We start from the raw sequence: 25728 nt of genomic DNA, 5'->3' as shown, positions 1-25728 counted from the left end.
CTTTCCCGCAGCGAGCGCATCCTTGTCGTCGCTCTTTCCTACACCTGGTGCCTGCCTTTGTTCCTGTCCTTTGGTTCCCGCTTCTGGAACTGGGCCCGCTCACGTTCGAGCAATCATCCCCGATAATCACTTTAATCCTCATCGACACCCACGACATCTTCCCTTCGTATAACCTTAATCATGGCCTCCCACGTCGTCGTCCTGGATGCTGCCTTCAAGCGCATCCAAGTCAAGGTCACGCCCGCCACTTCCCTTCGCAGCGTTCTCGAGCAAGCATGCGACAAGTTCCAACTCGACCCCGATCAGCACATCCTCAAAAACACAAAGGATAAGCCTATCGACCTCTCTCTCCCCTTCCGTCTCTCTGGCCTCGTCTCGGGCGCAAAGCTGCAGCTCGTCCAATCCTCACGCTCTCCTTCGGTCGTCAAAGTCGCTCTACAACTACCCGCCGAGGACAACTCGCCACGCCTTGAAGACCACTTCCCCAGCAACACTCCACTCTGGCTCATTCTTCGCAAATTTGAGGATGGTGTCGCCGGCAACACAAACAAGCTCAATCTCACAGAAAGAAGCGCCCCAAGCTCACAGACCGGTAGCGGCTATCTCTGTTATCTTCAACCTTGCCTGAACATCGGAGGCAGCGCGAAAGAGTTATCTACCTTCTTGGATCTACAAAAGTCTCTCGCTCAACTAGGTCACAATCGTGGCAATGTCTTGATCAGGTTATCGTTCAAGAACGAGGGGGTGCGCATGGAAGAGGCCAAAGCTCAGATCACCACATACCTACAGGCCCTGTCGCCGCAAGAAGCACCACAGACGCAGAATGCATCATCGCATGGTGCACACGCAGCTCCAGATGTGCAGCTCTCTTCACTACCTGACGCCGATGCCGATAACTCTGCTGTACCGCGTGAAGACGACGCTGCACAGGATCCATCAGGGGACACTATCATGACTCCCGCCCCTGACCCTACTCCTTCAGAACAACCTGCACAGGAAGACGATGTGATAGCATCATCTTCAACCACACAGATGCCCTCGAACGAAAGTCAATTCCCTTCACTGGACACAGGCATCTCGGTCTACGCTGCCCCTTCCAATAACACTCCGTTTGCTGCTAGGCAGGCGTACAACGAGGCCGACTACTTACCTTCTGTCGAACATGCCAATGCCCATCAAGCCAGTCTTACTAAGCTAGGAAAAAACACTCGTCTGCTATCGGACAAAGAGATTGCTGCCAATAGTGCAAGCAAAGCAGCCGCTCTCGCCGAAATAAAGACCGCCACTCTGCGCATACGCTTCCCAGATATGTTCACAGTTGAATGGCAAGTCACACAGTCAGACACATCCGAGTCTCTCTACACTAAGGTTCAAGGAATGCTCGATGATCCTTCGCTCAAGTTCAGGCTGCAGATGACCGGTCTCCAGATGAAGCCACTCATCTTCGATTCTACGAGCCAACAGAAGTTGATAAAGGATTTGGGTGTCAGGGATCGCTCTCTGGTCATATTCGTCTGGGATGAGAGCGTGCCGAAAGAAGTCCGTGATCGACCATTGCTAAAACAAGCACTCAGAGGACAAGCCAAGGAACTGGAAGTCAAAGAACCAGTCGCAGAAGAAGAGGTCAAACAAGCCCTTGCATCCAAGGCCGAAGAACCGAAGAAGAAGTCTTCGCTTTCGTTTGCCGAAAGAGAGGCCAAGCTGAAGAAGATGATGGGTTTCGGTGGTATTGGCAAGAAGAAGTAATGCGCAGCAAAATGCATTTGAGCAAGCAAGTTAGTGTTCCTCTTTAATGATTGAAATGAAACGAATGTACTTCCAGAGTTCAAGATAACAAAGCCTTGTGATCAGTCCTTCACTCCGAATTGCTTCGTAACTTGCGAGTGGTACGTTCAGAATAGGTCACACATCTACGTCTATGAGGAGCTATGTAATGCCTTCAGAAGGTTTCAGGGATCAGCTGTGGCGAGAAGAAAATGAAGTGGTGAGAAGATGCCCGCATGGAGATGCCAGCACAAGATGCCGACTCACGTATCGTCTTGCTACAGTATATCCCACTGTCAATGCCTTCGATTGCTTGCCGGGCTTGGGACGTTCCTGCATTTTCAGTGTCTACGTGCGAAGAATCGCAAAGGCAAGAGCTTTCTTATCATCACTTTTCGTCACTACCACCTGCTGGCTGCAGTTTCTTATCATAAGACCTCGACCAAGTGATGACAGGACTAGCACGAAGATGAATTGAGACAATACACATCTGATGCAGGGGGTGTAGACATTGTGATACGCATTAGCATCAGTTCCACCGACACTTACTCACACACACCTTATATGCTAGCACTACCGCCTTTCTTCCACCAACATCCATCGCTTTACCGCCAAGCGGTGGTTGGCCTAGCGGTCTCCGGTTCGACTCTCTGAGTCGGACTGTGGGAGCCATTGTGACTCCTCTCACTCGGAAATGAAACCAGTATATCTGGTGGCTTTCTTCCCGCTGAAAGGCTCTATACGACTGAGCCTTAAGAGCGGGGATTTGTTTTGCTGGGTAACAATAAGCAATTGATTAAAGCACAGAAGTGGCTGAATTTGTGTCTTGTCGATAGAACTCCGTCTATCGTTGGGACAGAACGTGCAACGAGGGCATATTGTTGTGGTTTGGAAGGTGCTCCGCAGACTACAAGCACACAGAAGTGTGATCAAGAATCGTGAGTAGATGTCAAGGTCGAGTCACGGTGCCGTTGGTTTATTGTTCATAACGCCGACAGTGGCCAATAATTGCAGGGTTGGGATTGTTGTTGGGTCGAGCGATGTCAGTCTGCTGTGATCCAAAAGCAGCTGTGGCACAGAGGAACTGCAAATATACACCTTGTGTACGCCCTTCTTTCTCAACATACTTGCCTTCTGTGGTTACTCTCTTCCTCTTGATCGCTCTTTCTTCAAGTACATTTTGCACTTTCTGTTTTCTCGGCTGCTGCTTCTCTGTCTGCCACTTCTTCTAAAACAGGTCGCTCTTTCATCAACAGCGCTGGTTTAGTGAAGGGAGCCTTTGTAGTGAAGTCCATTCGAGGACCAAGGCATGTCTGCTGCATCATTTGCAGATAAGGTTGTGAGTTGTCGTTGTGAGAGTCTTATTTCATATGAGGTTGATGGCATAGTCTAAAAGCATACTAGAGAGATGTTTCTATGTCTTTTGTCTCCAATCCAAACACCTTAGCTCACAACATCGTCTAGACAGATTGGTGTGTTCCAGATCGCTGTCTAAAGAGGACGGCGTTTTCAGATAGAAATAGTCGAGAGAAGAGTCGGTCATGTGGGAAGTTTGTCTTTGTCAACCTGATATGGGCAGTGGTTTCGTATGACATATGTGTTGGATATGTCTCTCACGCCTCTGAGCCCCCAAGTTGGGAAAAGGGAGACTCTTGCTAGACTGGTACTGGTTACGTCTGACCTTCTTTTGGCTTCGTCGATTAGTATCATAGCTTACTGGAATCTCCAGGGAATTTTCCATCAAAAATATCACTTGCTCCGTCTGTCCTCACAGACTACCGTCATGCACCACGATGGCCGGGGTCGGGCACGAGATGGGTCAAAAACAATGTCATGTGTGTAGATGGAAAAACCGTGACCATTCATTCATCAACAAGCAATGCAGCCTCATCAACATTGCAGACAGCCCAACCCAAACGCCGGGCCAAAAGCATTTATTAGTCCTCCATAACCCCTTCCCATGAACCAATAATTAATCATCCTCGCTCCATAATTTCTATCTTCTAATAAGCAGTATACGCAGGAGGCGTGTACTTGAACTTCGCCGGCGCCGGCGTCACAACCGTAACACCTTCACCAGCTTCCAAATCAACAGATTCTCCATTGGCTTCTCGTAACGCAGCTGCTTGCCGTTCGCGCTCTGTTTTCTCGGCAGCTAGGCGCTGCATATCTTGTTGCATTCCCTTGTTGTACAGGCGAGGGATGTACCACCAGATAAAGGCTAGACATACGACACAGAGGCCTCCGAGGACGCCGACGGGGATGGCCCAGGTTGGTGTGCCCATGATCAGCCTACTATGATGATCGAGTAATGTTCGAAGAAAGGCTGGACAGCAGTGACGCGGTGTAACGAGTCTGGTCCAAATGGCGTATACTTGGCTCGGGAAGAAGCTTTGCTCGGCAGGTGAAGCTCTGCCTGGCCGATATGAGTTTGGTGATTGGTTTTTCGGATAGTGCAATGGGCTTGCTGGTCCTCCAAGGTGTACTCAATCTAGACTCGATTTGGATGCTTTTGCAAAGAAACGGACATGCACGATTTTCCGCGGTGCGAGGAAGGATGAAAGGCGACAAACTCAGAGACTTGCATCTCGCGCCCGAGAGGGAAGGCACGCCTATATTGTGGTAGGCGCAGGCAAACCTACACACGGAGCGGGGTCAGCCACCACGTTATAAGTATAAGGTACTTACAAGCGAAGGATCGATTCTTGAATCCTTCAGTCTTCGTTTATCGATAATTCTTAGCAGCCAACGAGCATTTCTTTCTCCATAGAAGTGTTTCCCGCCATAATGATCTGTTTATTCGTCTCTGCAACTAGGTTGCCGGTCAATGGAGAGATGCGGAGTCGCTAGCAATACTGTAGCAGTGCTGAAAACAAGCATTGGTCAAGCATCCTACCGTTTCGAAGGAGCGCGAGCTAGCAACAGAGCTCGATCATGTATCGTATTTGGTCGAATACATGAGATTTGGAAGACTGAATCTAGTAAAAGCACATCTTGTGGCCACACACACGGTAAAGACGTCAGCTGGCTGAGGGTGTCGAGCCGCCTTATTCCGAGTACTTTGTTAAGAAAATTGCCATGAACTTGTCTTCGGCCAAGTGAGTGGTCCTGGAGAAACTGCTCCCGTTACAGAAAGAGCGGACACCCATTTTGATCAGATACAGTGGCTGACTCGGAGAGGATGACGACGTACACAGCATGCGCGCTTAGAGTACGGCTGAGTTCAAAATATTCAGGCGCCAGAGCGAGTCGTATGAAAAATAATTCGCAGAGCGACACTCCGTAGCTCATGCATTTTCAAAGAGGCAAAAGGGAAAAGGTAAGGTTGTGACGCACTTGATGGATTGGAAGAGGTTGGCTGCCTGTACTGGCTTATATTACGATTTGCGCAACTCTTCGACAGCAAGAGCGAAGGACGGTTTTCCGAAGAGACAAAGACCAGTCACACGAGCAAAAAAAGAAGGCAAGATGCAAAACATACAGCAGCAGGGATTCCCACGTGGTCACCCACCGTAGTACTAATCTGCCGTTCAACTGCTTATGTATGGCAGAGCGGACGGGATGCCCAGTTTTCAGCTGACTGTGGCCGTATGTACTAGGTTGCTGATTGCAAGTCATAATATCTCTCATATCAGTTCACGCTGGATTGGCTTTGAATTCCATCTCGCTAGTGGACTGACACGATAACTTGCTTCTGTTTCTGCTTGCAGCGCTAATTGATTAGTGTCTACAGCATTCGCAAGTCCGCCCTCCATATCAACAGGCTCGTCTTTTTCTTCCGATCTGTACTCCGCAATCAATCTTGGTGTCTCCACGGGATACTGACTCATCAGTCTTTCATGGCGATGGGGTCGGATTAATGGGTCACTGTGGCTGAGCTCCATGTCTATACAGATACAGTCTTCCCACTGCATGTCTTTGTCCGCAAATTGAATCCGAATGTCAAGACGGAAGGCTTTGACAGGGTACGGAGTTGACACTTACGCCCTTGCATCTGCTCATTCCATCGAGCGAGCCTTTGTTGCCTCCGCATTCATCGCTTCTGGAGCATCTTGAGATTTCCCATCGGAATTTTTTGATGTTGCATATGCAAACTTGTCCTTTCCATCAGATTCGCTGGTGGTCACATTTGTGGTCCAGACCATAACAGTGGTGTCATATGGTCGTTCGGTAGCCAACTTATGTCTCTTCGACATACAGTTCGTATGGTTGCAAACAGAAATCACCTCTTTAGCTGGAATGTCAAGATATGCATTCAATACAGCATCGATCTCAAGAGGTGTCCCGCGGAAATGGTGTCGACGATCCATATCCAGTTGTACCTCCAGATGCTACCGTCCAGAGTAGCAGAAAAAATTCTGCTCGGAAAGGTAGTGTGCGCATGTTGAATTGCTGATGCCTTTCTATGTGGGCTGATGCAGAGTTTATATGTCGAAGCGGCCGCCTCCAACACGGACACGACCCTTGGCGAGCATGAGTCGATAGCTTACTAGATGATGGTCGTCATCGCCAGATATCTGGCATGGTAGGTAAGGTATTTGCGATTGTAAGATCTGGTCCATCCATTGATGCATAACAAGAAACTGGATCAGGGACAGACAAGACTGTGTTCAAACGAGCTTGCCCAGAGTGATAACCCTCTGGAAAAGTGCAGACAGAAGCACTTGAATAACACCTGCCTGAACGTTGAGAAACCATTGTAATATGGTAGGGCAAATTGGATGCCTGATATTTACCTACCTCAGGTAGCTGTCTGGTTAGTATATGCTCATACTGCCACCAAGCGACAAGGCGGTGAAGACGCCAAGGCTCAGGCCCCGAGGCCGGTCGTGGGGCTTGGTGGGGTCGTCGCTGCTCGCCCAAACATCTTGAAACCCTCTTGCAGTTATATTGCGGCGGGGCTAAAGAAGACGTAGCAAACAAATTTCCCCTCTTCACTTTTCTCTGGAAAATACCATTAAAATCACAAAAGAAAATGTCGACTGCCAAGAGAAGCCCTCCTTTCAGAGCTGAGCACGTCGGCTCGTTGCTTCGTCCCGATGAGCTTGTCCAGAAGCGTTATGCTGTGGCCGCTGGCAAGGCTGACGCTTCTGAATTGAAGCCCATTGAGGACAAGGCAGTCACTGAGGTTGTGAAGCTCCAGAAAGATTGTGGTTTCCATGCTATTTCCAGTGGAGAGTACACCAGGGTATGTGCTCTTTCCTCTTTTCGAAGATTGCTCTAAACACATGACATCACATCTTTCCTTCATACCCATCCAATTCCTTCTTACCAAATACTCAAAAGAAGTGCACGATTACAAGTCTTGCGGAATGATTACACAAGAACGAGCAAGAATATCAATGAACGAATATTGATCTGACACGACGATAGCATATGTTCTGGGGTACCTTCTTTGAGGAGCTGAACGGCATGGAAGATCGCCAGCTCGGTGTCCTCAAGGGCTACGATGCCTCCATGTTCCGTGACTACGCACCCGATGTCAAGTCCTTCCTCGAGGCCAAGGAGATCCCCAACGCCGTGACTGTGTGCGTGAGCAAGATCAGCCACCCCGGCCACACCAGCAACGCCCGCGAGCTCGAAGTCATGAAGGCCAACGTTCCCGAAGACGAATGGAAGAACATCAAGCTCACTCTTATTTCTCCTTCTTGGTACCACTTCCGCTACCGTGCTGGTCGCGCTTTCCCTCAGGATGTCTACGCCAACGATGAGGAGTACTTTGCCGATGTCGCAAAGGCATACCAGACCGAGTTGAAGCTCTTGCACGATGCCGGAATCCGCAACATCCAAATCGATGACCCTAACCTTGCTTACTTCTGCTCTGAAGCCATGCTTACTGGCTGGAAGGCCGACAAGGGCAACACAAAGACCGCCGACGAGATGTTCGACGCCTACGTCAAGTTCTACAACGCTTGCTTCGAGCGTCCCGCGGATATGCACTTGGGCATCCATCTGTGCCGTGGAAACTACATGGGCAGCCGTCACTTCAGCGAGGGCGCCTACGACAACATTGCTTCCAAGCTCTTCAAGGACCTCAACGTCGATACCTACTACCTCGAATACGATACTCCTCGCGCTGGTGGTTTCGAGCCCCTGAAGCACCTCCCCAGGAACAAGAACGTCATTCTCGGTGTTGTTACCAGCAAGTTCCCCGAGCTTGAGGACAAGGAGAAGATGGTGCAGCGCGTGTACCAGGCTGCTGACTTCATCGCTGAGGGTAGCGGTCAGTCGAGAGAGGAGGCTCTCCAGCGTGTTGGTGTTTCGCCTCAGTGCGGTTTTGCTTCGCACGCCGAGGGTAACTCTCTTGGTTACGAGGATATGCGCAAGAAGTTGCAGCTCGTCAGAGGCATTGCTGACCAGATCTGGCCCAGCCAGCCCTAAACAGAGGCTTTGTGACAAAGCTTCTTCTCATTCTCATTATTCTGCTTGACAAAAAGCATTCATTGGATCATTTTCAGTCTTTCTTGGACACTCCCGATTTTGGAAGGGAGACTCATCACATTTTTGTTTTCGTATTTCTGTTCATGCATCGCATTTTACGGCTATTCAACAAGCACCAGTCAAAAGATACCAACGACCCCTCACACAAAGATACTTTATGTACATACCCAAAATATCTATAATCTTCAACATCCCTACAGCAGTTTCAACTACAAATCTCCAAAATCCCACCATTCATTGAACATTCTTCCTGAATTCTGATCCAAGAACTCTGTAATAGCAGCGAGATTCTGGTCGTTGAAAGCCATCAAGTTCGGATCTGCCGGCGTGGAGAACTGTGCGATTCCAGGCATGAAGGTGGGTTGTTGGCCGGGTGTAGCAGGGATTGTAGACATGGCTGTGGCTGGAGCGGGATGTGGAGGTCTTGCGAATGACGGGCCCACAGAGCTTTGGAAGCCATCTGCAGAAGTGATGTTTTGGACTGTTGACTGAGTGGGTCGCACCATTGAGGTGGCATCTCTGGATACAGCTTCGTTGGGAGGCGCGGCAAATTCTTTGCTGAAAAGACCTTGGCCAGTAGCGATGGATCTGCTTGGCGAGTGAAAGATGAGAATTTCCCAGAGTAGATCTTGCTTGCTGCCGCCTGTGGTCGTAGGCTGCGGACTTGTTGAGCGACGTGAGGTGTCCATGGCCTCGAGTCTGTCTAACGCTTTCCTCTGTGCATTGCGTCAGCTAAATTGTAAGTTCCACGAAGGTAGTTTCGTCATACCATACGCTCAACATTCTTCAGCAGCGATGAAAGTTCCCCTAGTTCTTGGCGACCTTTGAACAGTCCCTTCTCTGCATTCTGTCTCAGACTTTGTATCTCTGCGTTGCGATAGTGAATGAACACTGTTATCGCGACCGAGATGCAGTAAGCCAGAAACGGATCAGAAACATTGACCTCCTTCTCTTCGAGTAGGTCTAACAGACGGATGATCCAGTTCGAATGCACCACCACTTGATCCGAGGTAGACTGACTGAAGGTTCTGGGACAACGTCCAGCAGCAGCTATTCGCAACGATATGAGGAAAGGATGGTTTAGCAGCATGTGGATCGTGTGGTACATGAATTGGTTTACTAGCCAGCAGCTCCAAAAGGCCCAGTTCTGCTCAATGGCCTCTTTGGAGTGCTGTGTCATTTTCGTCCTGTCGAATCGATACTCTGGATAGAAGTTGGACTCCAACTCCAGTATATCGGCCTGTATCGCGGCATAGTCTGATTGCTGATGCCATGGCGGGTGGGGAAGCACACCACTTTTAGTATCTGTAACGTATTTCGCAGCCTTCTTGAAAATGTCGAACATGGGCAATGTGTTGATAATTATACCAGGAACTGGACCGTCGGCCACGATGTTCTGGGAAGATGGTGCCACCAATTCTCCTTTCGAGGTTGCATTAGGACTGACTGGCTTAAAAGAAGCATGGTAGGTATTGCTCTTGGCACTGAACGTCAGTGCCTGCAGGTTGAACATGTTCTCCATGATGGCAATGCTCCAGAAGCAGCGCCTTCGCTCCTCAAGCTCGACTGGATTATTGATAACTACTTGTGGGTCCAGAAGGCCAGATGTTTGGGCAAGAGAAATGGCGTTAACAAGGAATAGATGTGATCGTTGCCCATTGTCGTCTGTGATCATTAGCCGTTGAACGAATGTAGATTGAGACGCACATACTCGTGAAGTCTAAGAACGACAGCAATATGAATGCTTGTATGGTACTCAGTCTGACCTCACCAGCAAGTACTCTGCCCAAGGCTAGCTCCCTTGCACGATGAGCATTAGCCTCACACCAATCATCGACTTCAGGACCTCGTGCATTGAGACGACCTGCCATTGCGAGAATGGCGAATTGGACTTCTGACCCTCTTGTCATATAGTCCTTCTCCAGGTTGGGATGAAACAATGGGATAGGTTGGCAGTTCCATTTCTTCATCAGGATAGGGACAGCAACCTCAAGGCGTGTGGGCTCATGTGGTATCTGTAATCCTGACGGGGTAGTACCTTCGGGCATCTCGAGAGATCTCCTTCGCGACGACGGCACCCTTGGCGATGCTCGTGAGCTCTCGACATGAGACTCAAGCGGGGTTCGTGGTAGTACTGTAGGTGGTGTACCAGGTCTTCGCAAATTAGCGTTATTGTCTTCGATTAGTGCACGTATCTACGCACATGGCTCTGAGAAGAGTTTCGAGTTTGTTCTCCAACTCTGAGAAGCGAGCATTCTTCGAGTCAAGTCAGCACGATAACCAGATGGCTTATACTTCAGAAACAATTTATGGGATAAGCCCTTTGGGTCCGGGCTGCGATAAGGCTTACCATTCGTCGCTCTATGGCGGCCGATCTGGCCTCTGGCATGGATCCATCATCCGCATATACACAAGTCTGTTTCAATCTTGTGCAAAGAGAACACGCAGGCTTCTCCCCAGGACATCTCGACTTTTTGCGACTGTACTCTGCAATATCAGTATGAGGTCAAAAATGTTCGGTTCGTTATAGCGAGACGTGCCGGCAGGCTTCACATGCTTGCGAAACACGCTTAGGAGGTCGCACGCTCTCGGGCGTTTGCTGCACATTGCTCTCCATGGCTATTGGATGGTGTTGAGGGGACAGGACGGTCCGGTGTGCCGGCCCTTGGAACCTCTGTGTACCGGCGCAGGCCGGTGTCGCAAAAGATTGCTTTACGGCCCGCTTCGATCCGGTCAGAGAGCGCCAAGCACAAAGATCTCTCGCGACTTCCTTGCTCAGATCAGAAGCCGGGCCGTCTTCCGTCTTCTTCGCTCTTCTTATCGCAGGATTGATCGTAAAGGGATTCAGATGGCAGGGAAGAAGTTGATTCTGGACGTCTGTGATTCGTCCTCGCATCGTATGGTGTCAAGAAATGGTTATACGCAAAATGTCCCAACCACACTGGGGACGGCTAGTGATCCGATGAAGAGATATCGAGATATCTTTATTCTCAATGATTGCAAGAGTATGATATACTGTCTATAACCACTCACAACTCATTTTCGCGAGCCTCATATCCTTGTCTTATATTCTGTTCGAGTATCCTATCGCCCTGCTAAGGGACAGAAAGCAACCTGAAGCTTGTGTATACACCGATAAGATGGAGCCATCACAGAAGTTGCAATCAGCGACGGAACCATATGAGACCGATGTGAAGGAGGTGCACGAGATCACCTGGAGTTCAGCAAGCTCTTCGCATACTTCGCTCGATTGCGTCCACGCAGAGGGTAGTGTTGACGGGCGGGATGATCACACTGTAGCATTCGCAGATCTCGAGCCTACCGCTTCCAGAAGCATCCCACCTCCACTACAGTCGCACTCGGAATGCTTCGATCCGGACTACGAGATCAAATGGGAAGAGAACGATATCGAGAATCCTAAGAATTGGTCAGTTTGGAGGAAGACGCACACTATCTTCGCGTGCACAATTGCAAGTTGCACAACGTAAGTCTCTCGGCAGCGATGATCATGGCCGGCACTAACACACCGGATAGTGTCTTATACTCGTCCGCATATACTTCAGGCATTTCAGGCGCACACGGCATGACTGTCGAGTTTGCCGTGCCTAACTCAACGATATCCCTTCTCGGCTTGACAACATACCTCTTCGGTATGGCTGCTGGAAGCATGATCTGGGCTCCGCTAAGCGTAAGTAGAGATTCTAAATTTTAGCTCCAGCAAATCTAATGCTTGCTCAGGAAATGTTTGGCCGTCGTCCGGTTTATATCTCGACATTATTCGCGTTCATGTTCTTCATCTTCCCTTGCGCCATTGCGAAAAACGTATCGACTGTAATCGTATGCCGTTTCTTCGCTGCAATGGTCGGTTGCTCGGTCGTATCGAACTCGCCCGGAACAATCAACGATGTCTCAACAGACAAGCACAGGGCTTTGACCTTCAGTGTCTGGTGTGCAGGCTTGATGAATGGGCCCGTCCTCGGTCCGCTTATCGGTGGCTTCGTATTTGACAACCTAGGATGGCGGTGGATTCACTGGATCACCTTGATTTTGGCTGGAGTATCTTTTCTGTTGATGGCAACGGTGCCAGAAACATACGGTCCAGCTCTTCTCAGGCGTCGTGCGGAGAAGACGAGAAAGCAAACCGGTGACAATCAGTGGTGGAGTAAGCATGATGAGAAGCGACCATTCTGGCCTCTACTTAGAGCATCGCTTTGGAGACCCATTTATCTCACTGCCTCTGAGCCTATCCTCTGGTTTTGGGATCTGTACTTCTTGATCGTCTATGCGATGAATTGTAAGTACAGTTTAGTGCCGATGACATCAAGAAATACTAAACAGTGAGCAGATCTGACCTTCGTCATCTACCCAAGAGTATTTGTGGGACTCCGTGGATGGTCGATTGGCCACACTGGACTCTCATACCTTGGTATTGGTCTGGGAAATTTGTTGATCATCGTTTGCGAACCACTCCTTAGGAGGATGATTCAACGAAGGAAGCTAGATTCCAATGGTAAGCCGACTCCTGAGTCGCCAGTGTTCGTCGTATGCATCGGCGCGATCCTGGTGCCGATTGGCGGCTTGATGTTCGCCTGGACCTGTACACCGAATGTGCATTTCATTTGGCCCATCCTGTCTGGCGTGCCATTTGGAGCAGGTACAACAGCAACCTTCATCTATGGATCCAACTACATCGGACGCAGTTATGGGATGTATGCAGCGTCGGCCATGGCTGGTAACGTGTTGACTCGCACTATTGCAGGCGGTACGCTGCCGTTAGCTGGTCCTGCCATGTGGAATGCTCTCGGACCACACTGGCAAGGAACACTGTTGGGACTCTTGGAAGTCCTCATCATCCCTATTCCGTTTGTGTTCTACAAGTACGGTCATCTGATCCGACTGAAATCGAAGTTCATCGTCAGGATGGAGCAAGAAGCCAACGGTGGAGAAAAGGGAGGGGCATAGATGATAGATTTGATGCTTAGATTTGAGACACGAGTAGAATGAAGTAATGAGCATGAACCTTGCGAGACGCAACAGAGGAAGGGGCAATCAAGAAGAGTGGAAAGTGAAACGTCGAAGTTCTCGAAACATGTCAAGCTCAAAAAGGCAACGACAACCCCGCAGTCAAGCAACAACGCGCTTCCGTCACTTTTTGGTCAAGACGCTCGAGTCGTCGTCGTCGATCGTGGCGGCGTATGCCAATCAATTCTTACACCAGACACGACAAAGACTCGGCTCATACACATGGCCGACGGAAAACCAAAGCGATCGCTGTTCAAACGCCCAACGTGGGCGGCGGCTACACCCACCGCTGCTTCAGCCTCTCCAGACCCGACTGCGAAGCCAGAAGAGCCGACAGACATTTTCAGCCATTCGCATACATTCAGCGAGCTTGTCGAGGATCGTCAACGCCAACGTCAAAGAAAGAAAAGCGACAAGGATCTTCTAAGGCGAAGTCAGAACAGCGAAACAAAAGAGGAGGAATCACGAGCGGGCAAGCGCCGGCGCATAAGTGATGAGGATGGCTCTGAGCTTCCTACCAAGATCAAACCCAAGGCATCAGAAAGAGAGACGTCGGTACAAGCACCTGCTGGATCAGAAAACTTTGCGACAGCTCCTACACCACAAAAATCACGACCGCGACAAGAGACGGTAATAGAGCTGCTGGACGACTCGGACGACGATGCGCCTGTGAGCCACAACAATGCCTCGAACGATGAGGTCCGCTCGAACGTTAACAGTCTTGAACCTACACCTGCAGCAGAGGCAGACCCAGACGAGGACGAGGACGCCGTGTACTACTCGGATCCGGACATCCGCGAATATGCCCGTAAAGCTCGCGAGAAACGACGGCAAGAGGAGCGAGAGCGGAACGAGAATGGTGTTCATGATCCAACTGTCAAACTGCTCATCACCTCGCCATTACCTGGCACTGGACCTCTTATCGTTTCTCGAAAACTATCACAAAACCTTCAGGCTGTGCGAGAGGCTTGGCTGAGCAAGCAGTCACTGGACCCCACGATTGCCAGCCGCGTGTTCTTCGTACACAAATTACGAAGAGTGTACGATGTGACTACCGTCCGCAGTCTGGGAATCAAGGTGGACTCCTATGGCCGTATTATGGCTGATGGACCTTTCGCCAACACCGACAACGAGCACGCCGAGAAGATCCATATCGAGGCTGTAACAGATGAAGCATGGCAAGAACTGAAGGACAAAAAGGCTGCGAAGGATCCGCCAAAGCCAAACAAGTACCTAAGCAATGCTGCAGCTGCGAACGGTAGGGGAGCCAGCACGGAAGGCACACCCGCTGTTGACGGTGAAGCAGTTGTCGAGGAACCTCTGATCAAGGTCACGCTGAAAGCAAAAGGTCACTCGGACATCAAGATCAAAGTGCGGCCGGTATGTTTTATGCCCTCGATCTACAACGAATATACATTTCGTGAACGTTTACTTACTTTTCGCTTGCAGAGTACGACATTTGTGAAGATGATCAATGCAGCACGGCGAAGTTTCAAGCTCGATGATGCGCGGCTTGTTCATCTTGAATTCGATGGTGAAAGGTTGGAGCCGCCAGAAGGGCTTGTCAAAGATACCGATATCTCGGACATGGATTGTATCGATGTTCATATCAAGTAAGGAGTGGCGTTTGGGTTTGTGGTGGGATAGTGTTTTACACGGTTATTGCGTTCTTTCTTCTAGCGACGGCGCAAGGATTCGGGCAATGCCAGGTGGATGACCTGTTTGTAGGCCTCTCTGAAACACGAGGCTCTTTTTGCGATTGATTCCCATAGTCATGTTCCCATCATCCTTCGCACTGACGCTCGATGCGTGCAGGTTCTGAAGGCTTGATATCTCCTTCTTGAGTGGCTGTGGAACTGCCGCACCTTCCCATGTCTCGTGCCCTTGGCGACCTCACGGCATACACTCGCGCGCCTGTCCGCAGCCATGTCCGCTTAGGACCTCCATCCGCTCCATGCTATGCCCGCTCCAAGATTTCAGCCCCCAAGTCTCTCATATGCATAGCAGCGCCATACTCTTGCTACCAAATCTCTTCCTGGTGACCTTTGTGACCCACTTGCTTCTCCAGGTTCCTTAGACCAAGTGACTCGGCAGCAAGAAATTGGCAATGCCTTCTTTGACAGCATACTCGTGTCCACAATGCCCACACACCAATTTTCCATTACTCACACTCGTTTCCACGAGCAGCTCGTGTAGATCTTTGAGTGTTTGTGTAGGTTCCTTTGTCGTTTCGTCCATAAGGTCTGATTCTTCTGGTGCTAGTTCAGGGAGGGTGGGAAGACCGAGCTATCCTCTTGATCAGCATTCTTGTCCTTGTACGAGGGGAGAATTGAGATTGGGAGCAGCCTTACCTCTTCGCCCAGACTCCTGATTGCCTTCCACTCTAGACGCGGCAATACGTTGACCAAGAACTCGGGGTTCATCTCCATTTCCACGCGCTCGAGCTCTGCGTCACGGGGGTGCAGGGGAAAGGCAGAGGGTTCTTGTTTGCAGGCCTTGCGGGCGCAGGTGAGGAAGTTGAGGGTGAGGAGCTTCATTTTCTGTTGCTGGGTGTTTTGTTCTTAATCGCGTTCGTGTGATGGAGTTCGGCTCCAAAGGAAGTGGTGGTGTGAATGCGACAGTAATTGTTGGTAAGTTGATCTGGTGGGTTGCAGTGACGATGGGTCTGGGCTGTGAAGATGTGGAGAGAGGAGGAAAAAAGATGGAAGTGTTTCGGAGTTTGGACGCGGAGATTAGATTCTAAGATCAAGAAGCATGTGAAAGCACTTCAGCTGCATCGTACAATCATGTTCAGGTAGTCAAAAATTCATGTCAGGATACCGTTTGTTGAACGGAGAGTGCGACTTGTCATTCTCGGGTTTCGATCTTATCTTATCACATTCTCTATGATACAAAAGAGGTCTGGAATGCTCCTGCCGCTCAGCTGTTCGGTCTCATCACGACGGCCCCCACACTCAACTATCGTCTTCTCAGCATGGATCTTCCATCTTTTCTTCCTCGTGAAGCAAACACACTGCCATCGCGACAACTATGCTTCTTCGGTCTGTCGATTCCTCGGCTCTGATCATGTCTCATGTTTGTTCTAGCAGGCTGACGAGTGCTAAACAGTGACCTCAGCTCTTTCATCGCTTTCTCATCTAACGACTCCGTTGTGGAGAAGGCCGCGACCAAGTTTCTTGCGACAGTCCATACAGTACCAGCGCACATTTTTCGCCGGGCTTCTGTGCAGGCCAGCGCATCTGAGATGGAACCACTTTCCCTTGCACTGATGACTAACGGTCAGTAAACAAACCAGGAAAGATAGCATTGCACGTGAAGATAACTTACGTCGTTGTCTCTGTGGTTCTCACATAGAACCATGGTGCCACCAACCGTGTCATTGCAAATGCAATAGATTCGACCGGGATACTCTCGACTTGGGTCGTACTGCTCGGGCGCGTCTTCCATGGGAACATCTGCGTTCGGCACGGCTTTTGATCTTGTGTTGTAGTTGCTCTTGACCCCTTTGGTCTCGTGTAGCGGATCAGGATCTGTCTCGATAACACTCTGCTCGGTGTTTTGTAGCGCAGGATCTTCCTCGGCAACTGTCTGCTCGATAGATGGTAGCGCAGATAGCGCAGAGTCGTCTTGAATTTGCTGTTCAGTGTCATTGAGCTGTGTGTTTGCGAGCTGAGTGTCGCCGTCGGCACTGTCGTCTTCATCGGCGTTTTGTTGAGTATCATCGGGTTGGGTATCATCGAGCTGAGAGACTGCAAGCTGAGGATTTTCGAGCTGAGTGCCTTGACCCTCAGGGATGGTGGAGTCTTCTTCCATATCATCGCCTTGATGTACGATAGCAACCTGCCCCTCTGTTTCCACAACATCCTCTACATTATCGTTGCTCTCAAAAGTCTCGACAAGACGGTCACCCGGAATCCAGGGGAGATGTTCGCGGTTCAAAGTCACATCCTCACGGACCCAGGGGTTAACAACCACAGGCCTAAACCTTTCTGAGGGTGCACGTCTCAGATGCTTGGTCTTGGAGCCAAGATTTCTGCCACTAATAATCAATCAGTCATCACACAAAACATAAATTGTTGATATCAAAAACTTACCGCATGTAAAGCAGACATTCCAGTACAGGCAAGGCGAGCAAGTCGATGACTCGGCTGTGAATTCCAGTGTTCAATGCTCTGATCCAAGCGTCGACTTCACCACGAGTGAGATCTTCAGGGGCAGGAAGGTTGGGCTCGACGGCGAGGTGGGCTGCAATGCGGCGGACGAGTATCATAGTCTGCTCAGCAGAAGCAATGTAGTTGGCTGCCATGGTGTATTGAACCCGGCGTGAGCACACCAAGATCTAAAAAGCAGGAAAGTCGTGGTATCTGGTTGTAAAGAGTGTAATGTTGTCGAGTTGATGATTTTGTTATGATTTGCTTGCTCTGCGCATTGATGTGGAAAATGTGATAGCGACTTTCCGGCGTGCTCTTTCGTGTTCCGTGGCGCGATGTGTGAAAGCGAAAGTCTCTCCTGATTTAGGCAGCTTTTCGAGACGGGCAGAATGTTGCAGGCTTTGTCCAAGGACTACCTAAGCTTTCTGATGGTTTGTCGCAATCCCTGAGTCTGATTGAAACAAATCAGACAAGCTAGACAGCATGCAAACATGTGTACTAGTCTATTAAAAATGCAGATACAGGCACGATTTCTACTACTTGTTAAGCGATAAGTATTCCAGAGAGTTGTTTTCAATGCTACATACACTAAAGATTGGTGTTGGTACTTAAGAGCCACCGCTTTGAGTGATGCGCAGACACTTCTCTACCAGAATGTCACAGAACGCGGTTTTGGATTCCAAGAGTCCTGTGCTGTTCTGAATACGTATCCACGTACTCAACCTTTCGGTCATGGCTGACCACGAGACCGAAGGTATTTGCGGATATCTTAAGAACCTTGAAAAGCCTTGTACGTGTATGGCGTATGCGTCGCCACGAGTGTAAACGATGGTCGTATTGATACCCATGGCTTTGGTCAATATGTCGTGCTCCATGGATGTCATGAAGTCGCTTGGGAGCTCCGGTCTGCAAAGCAAGCGTACGACGATGCCTTTGTTGCCTTGTCGAGATTTGAATTTGGCAACTCTTGTCTCGATATCTAGCAGATCGATCATGTATAGTGGTGCAACCTCGGATCTGACTGTTGCGGTGATTTTGCAGAGCGAGTACACTTCTTGGGTGATTTGGAGACGAGTTTTTAGTAGACCTGGTACGCCGTCGCGGAAGAAGTGGTGCTCCTCTTGCAGAATGTTTTCATATACCATGACTCGAATCTCCAAAGGAAGATCAAAGAAGTTCATGTTGGCTAGAAAATCGGTGAATCGCTGGTGTGTAGTGTATAAAGTCAAGATCCGTGCAGTTTTCGAAAGAGCTTTCGACCAAGCCTTTTATGTCGAGATCACAGTCAGCGAAATACTCAGTAATCCGCCGTGTGATGTTCTGTGATCCTCTGAATCTATTCGTTCGCTTTGGGTGAGGATCGTGCTCTGAGCAAATATTCTCAGATCCTCGTCGCTGATTTGTCGGGTGTGGCCGATATAGGCAGCAGGCCTCATAAGCTTTAGGGAACTGTAGATTTTAGCAAATAGGTGCCAGAATTCCTGCTGACTGATCTTGCTCGACCAGCTCCAGGATGAGTAAGCAGGATTGGTGATTTCGAGCCCTCCTGAGCAGATACAAAAGTAGCTTCCAGCTCCAGCTCCAGTTCTTCTTCTCTTCCCATCGCATGTCGTGCTCTCCACAACACTGACTCCCATGTAAGTGTAGCCCAGTCCTGTTCTTGCTAACGTCCTCTAGGTACCGGCACAATCAGCTTGTACCTCTTCGTGGTGTGTCGGACCAGTAGCCTCAGGGTGAAGCCAAATCAAGCTGATGTAATGCGATGCAGGCAGGCTTTTCAGCCTTGGAGCGGAGGCAGATGGACGCATCTGATTTAACCCGAAGAGGAGGATCATCACCAGCGGTATGCGATGCAGGCAAAGAGCTGACGAGCACGTGAGTGGGAGCCGGGCGGACACATCCGAGGCCCCAAGAGGAGGTAGGTAGTTGGCACTACAATGAAGCTGATGAGTTTCAGATGGGAGCCAGGCGGACACGTCTGGGGTAGCCCGAAGAGATGGACTGAGAATGCAAGGCAGGCATGGCTGATGAGCCATAAGGGACTTGACTGGGTGGCACCTGTTGAGTCTCAAGGAGGAATTTTTTTTTTCATTGGTTCTGTTGGTCCCTTGGACTGGCGGCTGAAGAAGAACGTGCAGTGAGGTCCTCGGCTGGCTTGTGAGACTGTTGATGGAGGGTCGTGTTCCAGGACAGCCATGCCTCTGTTGAACCAAGAACGATCTCTGGTCCCTCTTTCTTACAAATGTGACCAGTGAGCGCGGTGGTTCTTATATTGACCTTTCACTGTCAGCAGTGCTTTAAGCTCTAGCTTCATCAGATTCCGGTCTCTCCAGTTGCTTCTTTCGTGCAACAAGGTCCTTGAAACGACGAATATCTTCGTATCCTTTTGGTATGAAGGCCTCAACGCCTTGTTTGACATAACATTTGTGACAGCTGTACGAATCCGGCTGGGCTATGGATCGCCAAACCAGATGCACGCCACTGAGTTTCATGAGGCCACATACCTCACACCGATGCCGAACGGGGCTCGTATACAGCACAGGACGGTGGGTTTTCCAGGGCAGCTCTTCACGCACCCAAATATGGGCTCTCAACCAGAGTCTCAAGTATTGTGACAACTTGAAACCTGATTCAGTGTGATATCTTTCTTTGGCCCTTTTGTTCCTTCGCTCTTTCTGCTCGGGATCGTTTTGACAGAGACGACGCCAGCAAGAATTTTTCCGGGCAACCTCCTTCTCGTGCCATTCCAAATCTGTGCGCCTACGAAGATTGACTGCATCCAGCTGCTGTCTCCGTTTGATTGGGTCCTTCGACAAGCTACTCTTCAAACTATATCAAGAGAAAGAAAAAAGCCTTGATGTGATCGAGACATATCGCTTCTTCGCGAGGAAACCAATTCTCTGGGATAGTTCTGCCAACATGGCAGTCGACATTGGCTACGGCGACCAGAGAAGCAATGATATGTTATGGTCGACAAGGATGTGAGGTTCGGCAACAAACGTCCAGGGATCATCATCGTTGTTGCGCACGGGCGCTGATTTTTTGGTCTCTGCAACAATTGATTCTTGCTCTGCTATGCAACAACACCCAAGCAACTCTTTCTAGACAACAGCACATAATTTTTTCAGAGACCAAACCATACAAGTCGCCTACATTCGCCCTCAACAAATACACGTCGCATCCGCCTAAAAACCCTCTCGAGATAAGAAAAATTCACCATGGCACCACGACAACCACCTCGTGCACCACCAGCAAAACGCCGCAAGACAACCACTCAAGTCGAAGAGCTGAAATTTGACCCTGAGGCGCGCGACGAATGGCTCACGGGTTTCCGCAAGAGAAAGCAACAGCGCATCAAGCACGCCCAAGAACAGTCTGCCAAGATTGAAAAAGAAGAGAAGGTCAAGGCGAGGAAAGAGGTATGCGACATTGTAATACATACTTGCTACTTTAAGATGCTAATATCAGGGATACTAGTTGCGCGATCAGAGAAAAGTGGACCTAGAACGCCATGTCGCCGAAGTAAATGACCTGCTCAGGAAAGCCAACAAAGATTCGGACGACGAGCCATCTGCCGCAGAAGACGAAGAAGAAGAGTGGGATGGCATTGCTTCACCGCCGAGACCGTCCATTGACGGTGTGGACGAGTATGTTGATGAGGACAAGTACACGACAGTCACCATCGAAGCCATGGAAGACGCAAAAGCTTTCACGCAAGATTCAGACGATGAGGAGCAGACTACTGTGGTGAAAGACGACGCTGATGGCAAGGACGGCAACGTGGTCAAGAAGAAGACGGTCTGGTCAAAAGGAAAGAAGGTGGATCCCAAGAGCAAGCCCAAGAAGAAGAAGTTCAGATATGAGAGCAAGGGCGAGAGAAAAGAGGCTCGAGTCAAGCAAAAGGCAAAGAATGCCGCTGCGAAGAAGGCTAGAACGGGGAAGTGATGGATGCATCCGTTTCGTTTCAAGAGCACGCATGATACCCAAATAAGTATTTCGTTTTTCTCATGTCAAAGAGGAAGCTTCCATTTGATCGGCAAAGTGGTGGTATCATGTGTGAGGGAGATGATGATTTCTTTGAAAAGTAACAAGTTCAGAAAAAACGCTCGGAGAATGCTCTCATTCTCTACGTAGCGGTGATGACGCCCATGCTAACAACCCAAGATGAAGAAACGTCGATGGAAAAAGGCGACGGGAGATACGAGAAAGAGGCCGTGGCGAACGGATGCAAAGGTGAAGAGAAGAGGTGAGCTTAGATGTTGCCAATCTCGGCAACGAAGTCGTCGAGCTCCTTCTTGGTGGCATTGTACTTCTGGGCCATCTCCTCGTACTTGGCCTCCCATTGGTCGCGGGCGGCCTCCAGGGCTTGCACCTTGCGCTCGTAGTGGCCGGCCTTGACGTCGGTCTGGCGGAGCCTGCAAGCAGCATGTCAGTAAGAGGATTGCATCGCATTTTAGACGTGCAAACGTACTTGTCGTTGGTCTCTCTCAAGTTTCTGTCGGCCTCCTCAGCCTCCTCCTCGAGGAGCTGCAGTCTTCTCTGCAAGCTCTCGTTCTGGGTACCGTGCTGAGCGCTCTCGTCGGCGGCGGCCTTTGCGTCCTTGAGACCAGACTCAATCTTCTCCAGCTCGCTCTCGAGGAGTTGGTTCTTGTGCTTCAACGAGGTGATCTCTTGCTCCTTGGCGAGGTTCTCCTGCTCAAGCGACTTGACCTTTGCCTTAAGCTCCTCGTTCTTGGCGGCGGACTCGTCGGCCTCGAGGCGGAGGGCGTTCATGCGCTGTTGTTGGGACACATGTCAGCTTGGGTGAAGAAGCGGTGGGGCATGTGAGGGGTAACTGGAAATGGCGGCAGCGACAGGGAGATCAGATATAGACTGTATTTTGGACGATTTCGAATCATGCACCTTGTGGTGTATTAAGGGGAATCGTTGGTTTTCATCATGTAGATGTGGCATGCGGAGTGAAGGTGTTGGAGCTTTTGTTGATGACACGCACCTGCTTGATGGCATCCATCTTGTGTGTTTGTTGTGATTAGTGGGTTGTGGGAGAAGATTAAAGACGCTTGAGAGCTGAAGCTGAGTGGAATGAGGACAGAGATCGAGAAGGCGGACTTGATCGGTTGCAGTATTATGTGTATAGAGTAGAAGTTCAGGGGCAGCTCTCGAAGTTTGGTGTGTTAGAGACCAAGGAGACGTTTGGACCACCACCACACGGAGGCTGCCACAAACAAGCCCGACCTCCGAGCTCAACCCGCCAAGCCGAGGCGACTCGCTGGTCCGTGACAGCTGCGTTGCCGCGTCGACCCAGAGCCGTCAACAGAAGGCCAGCAAGAGCATTTACGGCCTCCCTTCTGCAACCGTGGTTAGGACAATAGTTCGTAGCAGCCTCTCCTGTCACGGCTGTCGCAACTCGACACGGTCGCAATTGCTCATCTAATTCCCAGTCATGCGACTGTCAGAGCGACCGTAAACAAAGACGCACTTGACAACCACTCGGACTACATTTACTGCCTGACGCACTGCCCGGAACCCTCTCGACTTTTCTCCACCTGCATGTACTGAGACTATACGACAACCGACCACCATGTTCGCCGCACGCGCTGATCAGGAGAATTTGGCCTATGCCCATCAAGCTGCTGCTGCTGCCAAACCATTGAATCAACAGGCAAAAACTCCCGCCAACAAGGCTCCCAAGACGCCCTTCCGCCGCAATCAAAATGACGAAAACGACGCTTTCCAATCTGGTTTCAAGACAACAAAGACGACAAAGAAGGCCAATCTGGATCCTAATGCCTTCATCACCCCTGCAGGCCCACGCAATCGCGCTCCCCTGGGCATGAAGACGACCAATGCCAAGGCAAAGACTCCGGCTCCCTTGACCATCAAAGCATCTGCTCAGAAGACCCTCAGCCCTCGACTGCGCAGGCAGAAGGTCAAGATTCACCAGGCCGAACCTGTCCAGCAGGAGCAAGATGATGGTGTTCCAGACATTGAGTATATGCCCCCCAGATCTATTCGTGAGTGCCTCCTTATATCTCTCTCTGTGACACCCACTGACTTCTCCCAGCCCTACCTGACCATCCAGACACAATTCACGAACGTGACTACTCAATCTTATCTCCCGAGTATGCTACCAAAGGCTATTGGGGCGCCTTTGAGAACGCCCCTGATGAGCACGGCGTGCGTCCATCTGAACGCAAGAATCGCGAAATGATGGCTCGTACCGATAAGATTCAGCAAGATGTCATCCGCCGCGCTCTGGAAGCCGATGACTTCCTCAGTCTCGACCTCACAAAGGTTCGCAAGGCCTTCGAGGAGAAGGAGCAGCAGTCCAGAGCTCCGTCCAGCTTGTCAGCCCGACGTGCTGCCAGTGCTTTGTCAAGGTCATCTTCGACCACTACACTTGGTCCTCGCTTTGCCGCACCCACTGCAACCGCCGCTGCTCGCTTACGTACGACTACTGCTGTTCACTCTCAGCCTCGCAAGCCTACCTCTTCTCTGACTGCTCCCACTGCATCATCAGCTCGTCATGCCAATGCTACTGCCGCTTCGCGTAACACTCTGGGCTATGCTAGAGGCCGTGCCGTTTCTGCTGTCTCGAGACGCCCACTTTCTACTCTCCACGACAAGCCTGTTGCCCCCACCGAGAAGAAGACCAGAACTGTACTGGAGAATCTAATGGCCGACGATGCCGAGGTCGAAGAGCTGATCCGCGAACGTAATGCCCTCATGGAAGTCGACGAACCTCCTGTCGAGCCCATGAACAAACTCTCGATCCTTTATGATGAAGATGACGAGTACAAGGACTTCCAGCTCACCGTACCGGAGTGAGCAACGGTTGTCACAGACCAATGTTCAGATAATCGCTGGACATGACACTCTCTGACATGGTCTTGGTCGAAAGATACAGTTCAACTACATTCATTTTCTCATGCCACTGATGATTTCTACGCCCACTCTCACGCTCTACATGCACCACGTCTCCCACCGCATGCTCTTGGTGTTTACGCAGACTGCTCCGGTCTCGGTTCAGATGACTGCATTCTCTGTTAAATGGTTTCAATTGGGTGGCTTAATGCTGGATTCTTGGTTTTGATTCAAAGGTAAAAGGTGTTTCTTCTTGGTTGACTCAACGGGTTGAGTTGACTACATTGCTGGAAGAAGCCAATCGGCTCATGGCTAGGTGATTATTCGAGGATAATACAATCGCTTGTTCAACTAGATTCAGTCATCTTGCTTGAGACATGAGACTATAGTGACCCACATGATCACTGCACAGCAGAGAACCTTGAGAGGAAGACGTGGGTCAAGGAGGAAAATGTAATCTGTAGTCCATCATTCAATCCATAGAATCTCTTTTCTCCCAGCACAGGCTGAGGTTGATATAAGCATCCGTGCAACCAGCAGCATTACCAAGATTACTAGAACAACCCTCGAATAAGCGCTCAACGATGACCTCAAACTTCCTGCACGTGTGTTGTTAAGTCTGATTGCCTGCAATTGCAACACCTTCACACCTCTGACCAAGACCAAAGCTTTGTTGAAAGGTGAGTTTACTCGTTCTATCGATTTGAATGATAGTATTCGGTGACGTCTATCGCCATTCCACCATCTGGCAGGTAGGTTATTTCAGGTTTTCTCGGTCGTGTGGACGCTGGTATTGTGAGTGGGTTGAGCTGCCTTCTCTCTACCCAAACAACAGAGATCTTGCCTAACTGATTGCATGTACCAAAGCGAAGACCATCGTCATGGCGTAAACGCACTTGTGCAATTCTGTCGTTTGAATCATCGTCGACTCCTTCGCCGTGTGGCATATCGCGGTATCTGCCATCTCGTAGACTCTCATGTTCTGGCGTGGGATGTTCTGGTATGGTCAATCGCCGTAGCCAGGCTGGATTATTATTGTACCAGTCATGGGCTGCTGCATTTGCAGTTTTGGGATCGGTGTAGACACCAAGTAGGTCTTGTTCGGATGTGCGACGACCAGGATGTACGTCTAGGCTTTGTAAAACATAGATGTATTGTGGAGTTGGCTTGGTGGAGTTTGTTGATCGAGGCTGAGAAGATGTGGCGGCTTTTGGCTTCTCCTTAGTCGGGGGTTCGTCGATGGCCTTGCGTTTCCTAGTCGATGGCATGTTGGCGATTTTAGTCTCTGAAAGAAAAGCGCAGTGAGTTGGACACTTTATCACTATATGTCAACAACAAAGGGATGGGCAAGATCAGGTGAGGCAGCAGTGGCTTCATTCGGACGGAACACGTTGTGCAACCCCTTCGTAAAGATCGTGATTGATGTATAGAAAGCGTGTCTCCAGCAAGGGGTGGCTGGAAACAGAAGGAAGCATTTCACGACCTC

At 50.0% G+C, this 25728-nt stretch overlaps 14 protein-coding genes across 14 annotated transcripts; 7 read left to right on the top strand and 7 right to left on the bottom strand.

Moving 5' to 3' along the window:
* Nucleotides 1-180: 180 nt before the first annotated feature.
* On the top strand, nt 181-1608 carry M437DRAFT_13692 (uncharacterized protein; the record flags this gene model as incomplete). The annotated part of the gene is made up of 1 exon (XM_041018725.1): nt 181-1608. A coding segment is annotated over one exon (1428 nt), but the record flags the coding sequence as incomplete, so codon positions are not given.
* A 2159-nt stretch (nt 1609-3767) lies between these two features.
* M437DRAFT_59695 (uncharacterized protein) lies at nt 3768-4049 on the bottom strand (the record flags this gene model as incomplete). Its single annotated transcript, XM_041023622.1, has 1 exon — nt 3768-4049. One exon carries the CDS (start codon nt 4047-4049, stop codon nt 3768-3770), a length of 282 nt encoding a protein of 93 aa, XP_040875312.1.
* A 2690-nt stretch (nt 4050-6739) lies between these two features.
* M437DRAFT_88752 (methionine synthase-like protein) lies at nt 6740-8145 on the top strand (the record flags this gene model as incomplete). Its single annotated transcript, XM_041028897.1, has 2 exons — nt 6740-6952; nt 7138-8145. The coding sequence occupies 2 exons, from the start codon at nt 6740-6742 to the stop codon at nt 8143-8145; spliced, it is 1221 nt and encodes a 406-aa protein (XP_040875311.1).
* A 269-nt stretch (nt 8146-8414) lies between these two features.
* M437DRAFT_79143 (uncharacterized protein) lies at nt 8415-10822 on the bottom strand (the record flags this gene model as incomplete). The annotated part of the gene is made up of 6 exons (XM_041027115.1): nt 8415-8921; nt 8975-9870; nt 9917-10359; nt 10409-10461; nt 10556-10685; nt 10746-10822. The coding sequence occupies 6 exons, from the start codon at nt 10820-10822 to the stop codon at nt 8415-8417; spliced, it is 2106 nt and encodes a 701-aa protein (XP_040875310.1).
* A 523-nt stretch (nt 10823-11345) lies between these two features.
* On the top strand, nt 11346-13167 carry M437DRAFT_59638 (MFS general substrate transporter; the record flags this gene model as incomplete). Its single annotated transcript, XM_041023610.1, has 5 exons — nt 11346-11459; nt 11559-11636; nt 11681-11893; nt 11944-12499; nt 12551-13167. 5 exons carry the CDS (start codon nt 11346-11348, stop codon nt 13165-13167), a joined length of 1578 nt encoding a protein of 525 aa, XP_040875309.1.
* Nucleotides 13168-13449: 282 nt separating this feature from the next.
* Nucleotides 13450-14844, top strand: M437DRAFT_59714 (uncharacterized protein; the record flags this gene model as incomplete). Its single annotated transcript, XM_041023625.1, has 2 exons — nt 13450-14607; nt 14677-14844. 2 exons carry the CDS (start codon nt 13450-13452, stop codon nt 14842-14844), a joined length of 1326 nt encoding a protein of 441 aa, XP_040875308.1.
* Nucleotides 14845-15300: 456 nt separating this feature from the next.
* Nucleotides 15301-15764, bottom strand: M437DRAFT_59791 (Trm112p-domain-containing protein; the record flags this gene model as incomplete). Its single annotated transcript, XM_041023638.1, has 2 exons — nt 15301-15513; nt 15579-15764. 2 exons carry the CDS (start codon nt 15762-15764, stop codon nt 15301-15303), a joined length of 399 nt encoding a protein of 132 aa, XP_040875307.1.
* A 596-nt stretch (nt 15765-16360) lies between these two features.
* Nucleotides 16361-16674, bottom strand: M437DRAFT_59800 (uncharacterized protein; the record flags this gene model as incomplete). Its single annotated transcript, XM_041023641.1, has 2 exons — nt 16361-16492; nt 16555-16674. The coding sequence occupies 2 exons, from the start codon at nt 16672-16674 to the stop codon at nt 16361-16363; spliced, it is 252 nt and encodes an 83-aa protein (XP_040875306.1).
* Nucleotides 16675-17986: 1312 nt separating this feature from the next.
* Nucleotides 17987-18559, bottom strand: M437DRAFT_70114 (uncharacterized protein; the record flags this gene model as incomplete). The annotated part of the gene is made up of 1 exon (XM_041025405.1): nt 17987-18559. One exon carries the CDS (start codon nt 18557-18559, stop codon nt 17987-17989), a length of 573 nt encoding a protein of 190 aa, XP_040875305.1.
* A 332-nt stretch (nt 18560-18891) lies between these two features.
* On the top strand, nt 18892-20151 carry M437DRAFT_70113 (uncharacterized protein; the record flags this gene model as incomplete). The annotated part of the gene is made up of 6 exons (XM_041025404.1): nt 18892-18895; nt 19056-19087; nt 19147-19253; nt 19336-19515; nt 19696-19924; nt 20014-20151. 6 exons carry the CDS (start codon nt 18892-18894, stop codon nt 20149-20151), a joined length of 690 nt encoding a protein of 229 aa, XP_040875304.1.
* A 472-nt stretch (nt 20152-20623) lies between these two features.
* Nucleotides 20624-21323, top strand: M437DRAFT_12403 (uncharacterized protein; the record flags this gene model as incomplete). The annotated part of the gene is made up of 2 exons (XM_041018658.1): nt 20624-20797; nt 20856-21323. Coding segments are annotated over 2 exons (642 nt in total), but the record flags the coding sequence as incomplete, so codon positions are not given.
* Nucleotides 21324-21630: 307 nt separating this feature from the next.
* M437DRAFT_70111 (uncharacterized protein) lies at nt 21631-22389 on the bottom strand (the record flags this gene model as incomplete). The annotated part of the gene is made up of 3 exons (XM_041025403.1): nt 21631-21793; nt 21850-22154; nt 22372-22389. The coding sequence occupies 3 exons, from the start codon at nt 22387-22389 to the stop codon at nt 21631-21633; spliced, it is 486 nt and encodes a 161-aa protein (XP_040875302.1).
* A 570-nt stretch (nt 22390-22959) lies between these two features.
* Nucleotides 22960-23343, top strand: M437DRAFT_13686 (uncharacterized protein; the record flags this gene model as incomplete). Its single annotated transcript, XM_041018723.1, has 1 exon — nt 22960-23343. A coding segment is annotated over one exon (384 nt), but the record flags the coding sequence as incomplete, so codon positions are not given.
* A 1594-nt stretch (nt 23344-24937) lies between these two features.
* M437DRAFT_88742 (uncharacterized protein) lies at nt 24938-25510 on the bottom strand (the record flags this gene model as incomplete). The annotated part of the gene is made up of 1 exon (XM_041028896.1): nt 24938-25510. One exon carries the CDS (start codon nt 25508-25510, stop codon nt 24938-24940), a length of 573 nt encoding a protein of 190 aa, XP_040875300.1.
* Between the last annotated feature and the right edge of the window lie 218 nt (nt 25511-25728).

Source organism: Aureobasidium melanogenum, assembly GCF_000721775.1.
Source record: "Aureobasidium melanogenum CBS 110374 unplaced genomic scaffold scaffold_34, whole genome shotgun sequence".
Taxonomy (NCBI): domain Eukaryota; kingdom Fungi; phylum Ascomycota; class Dothideomycetes; order Dothideales; family Saccotheciaceae; genus Aureobasidium; species Aureobasidium melanogenum.
The sequence above is the reverse complement of the archived record's forward strand: the minus strand, read 5'-3'. Positions and strand labels throughout refer to the sequence as shown.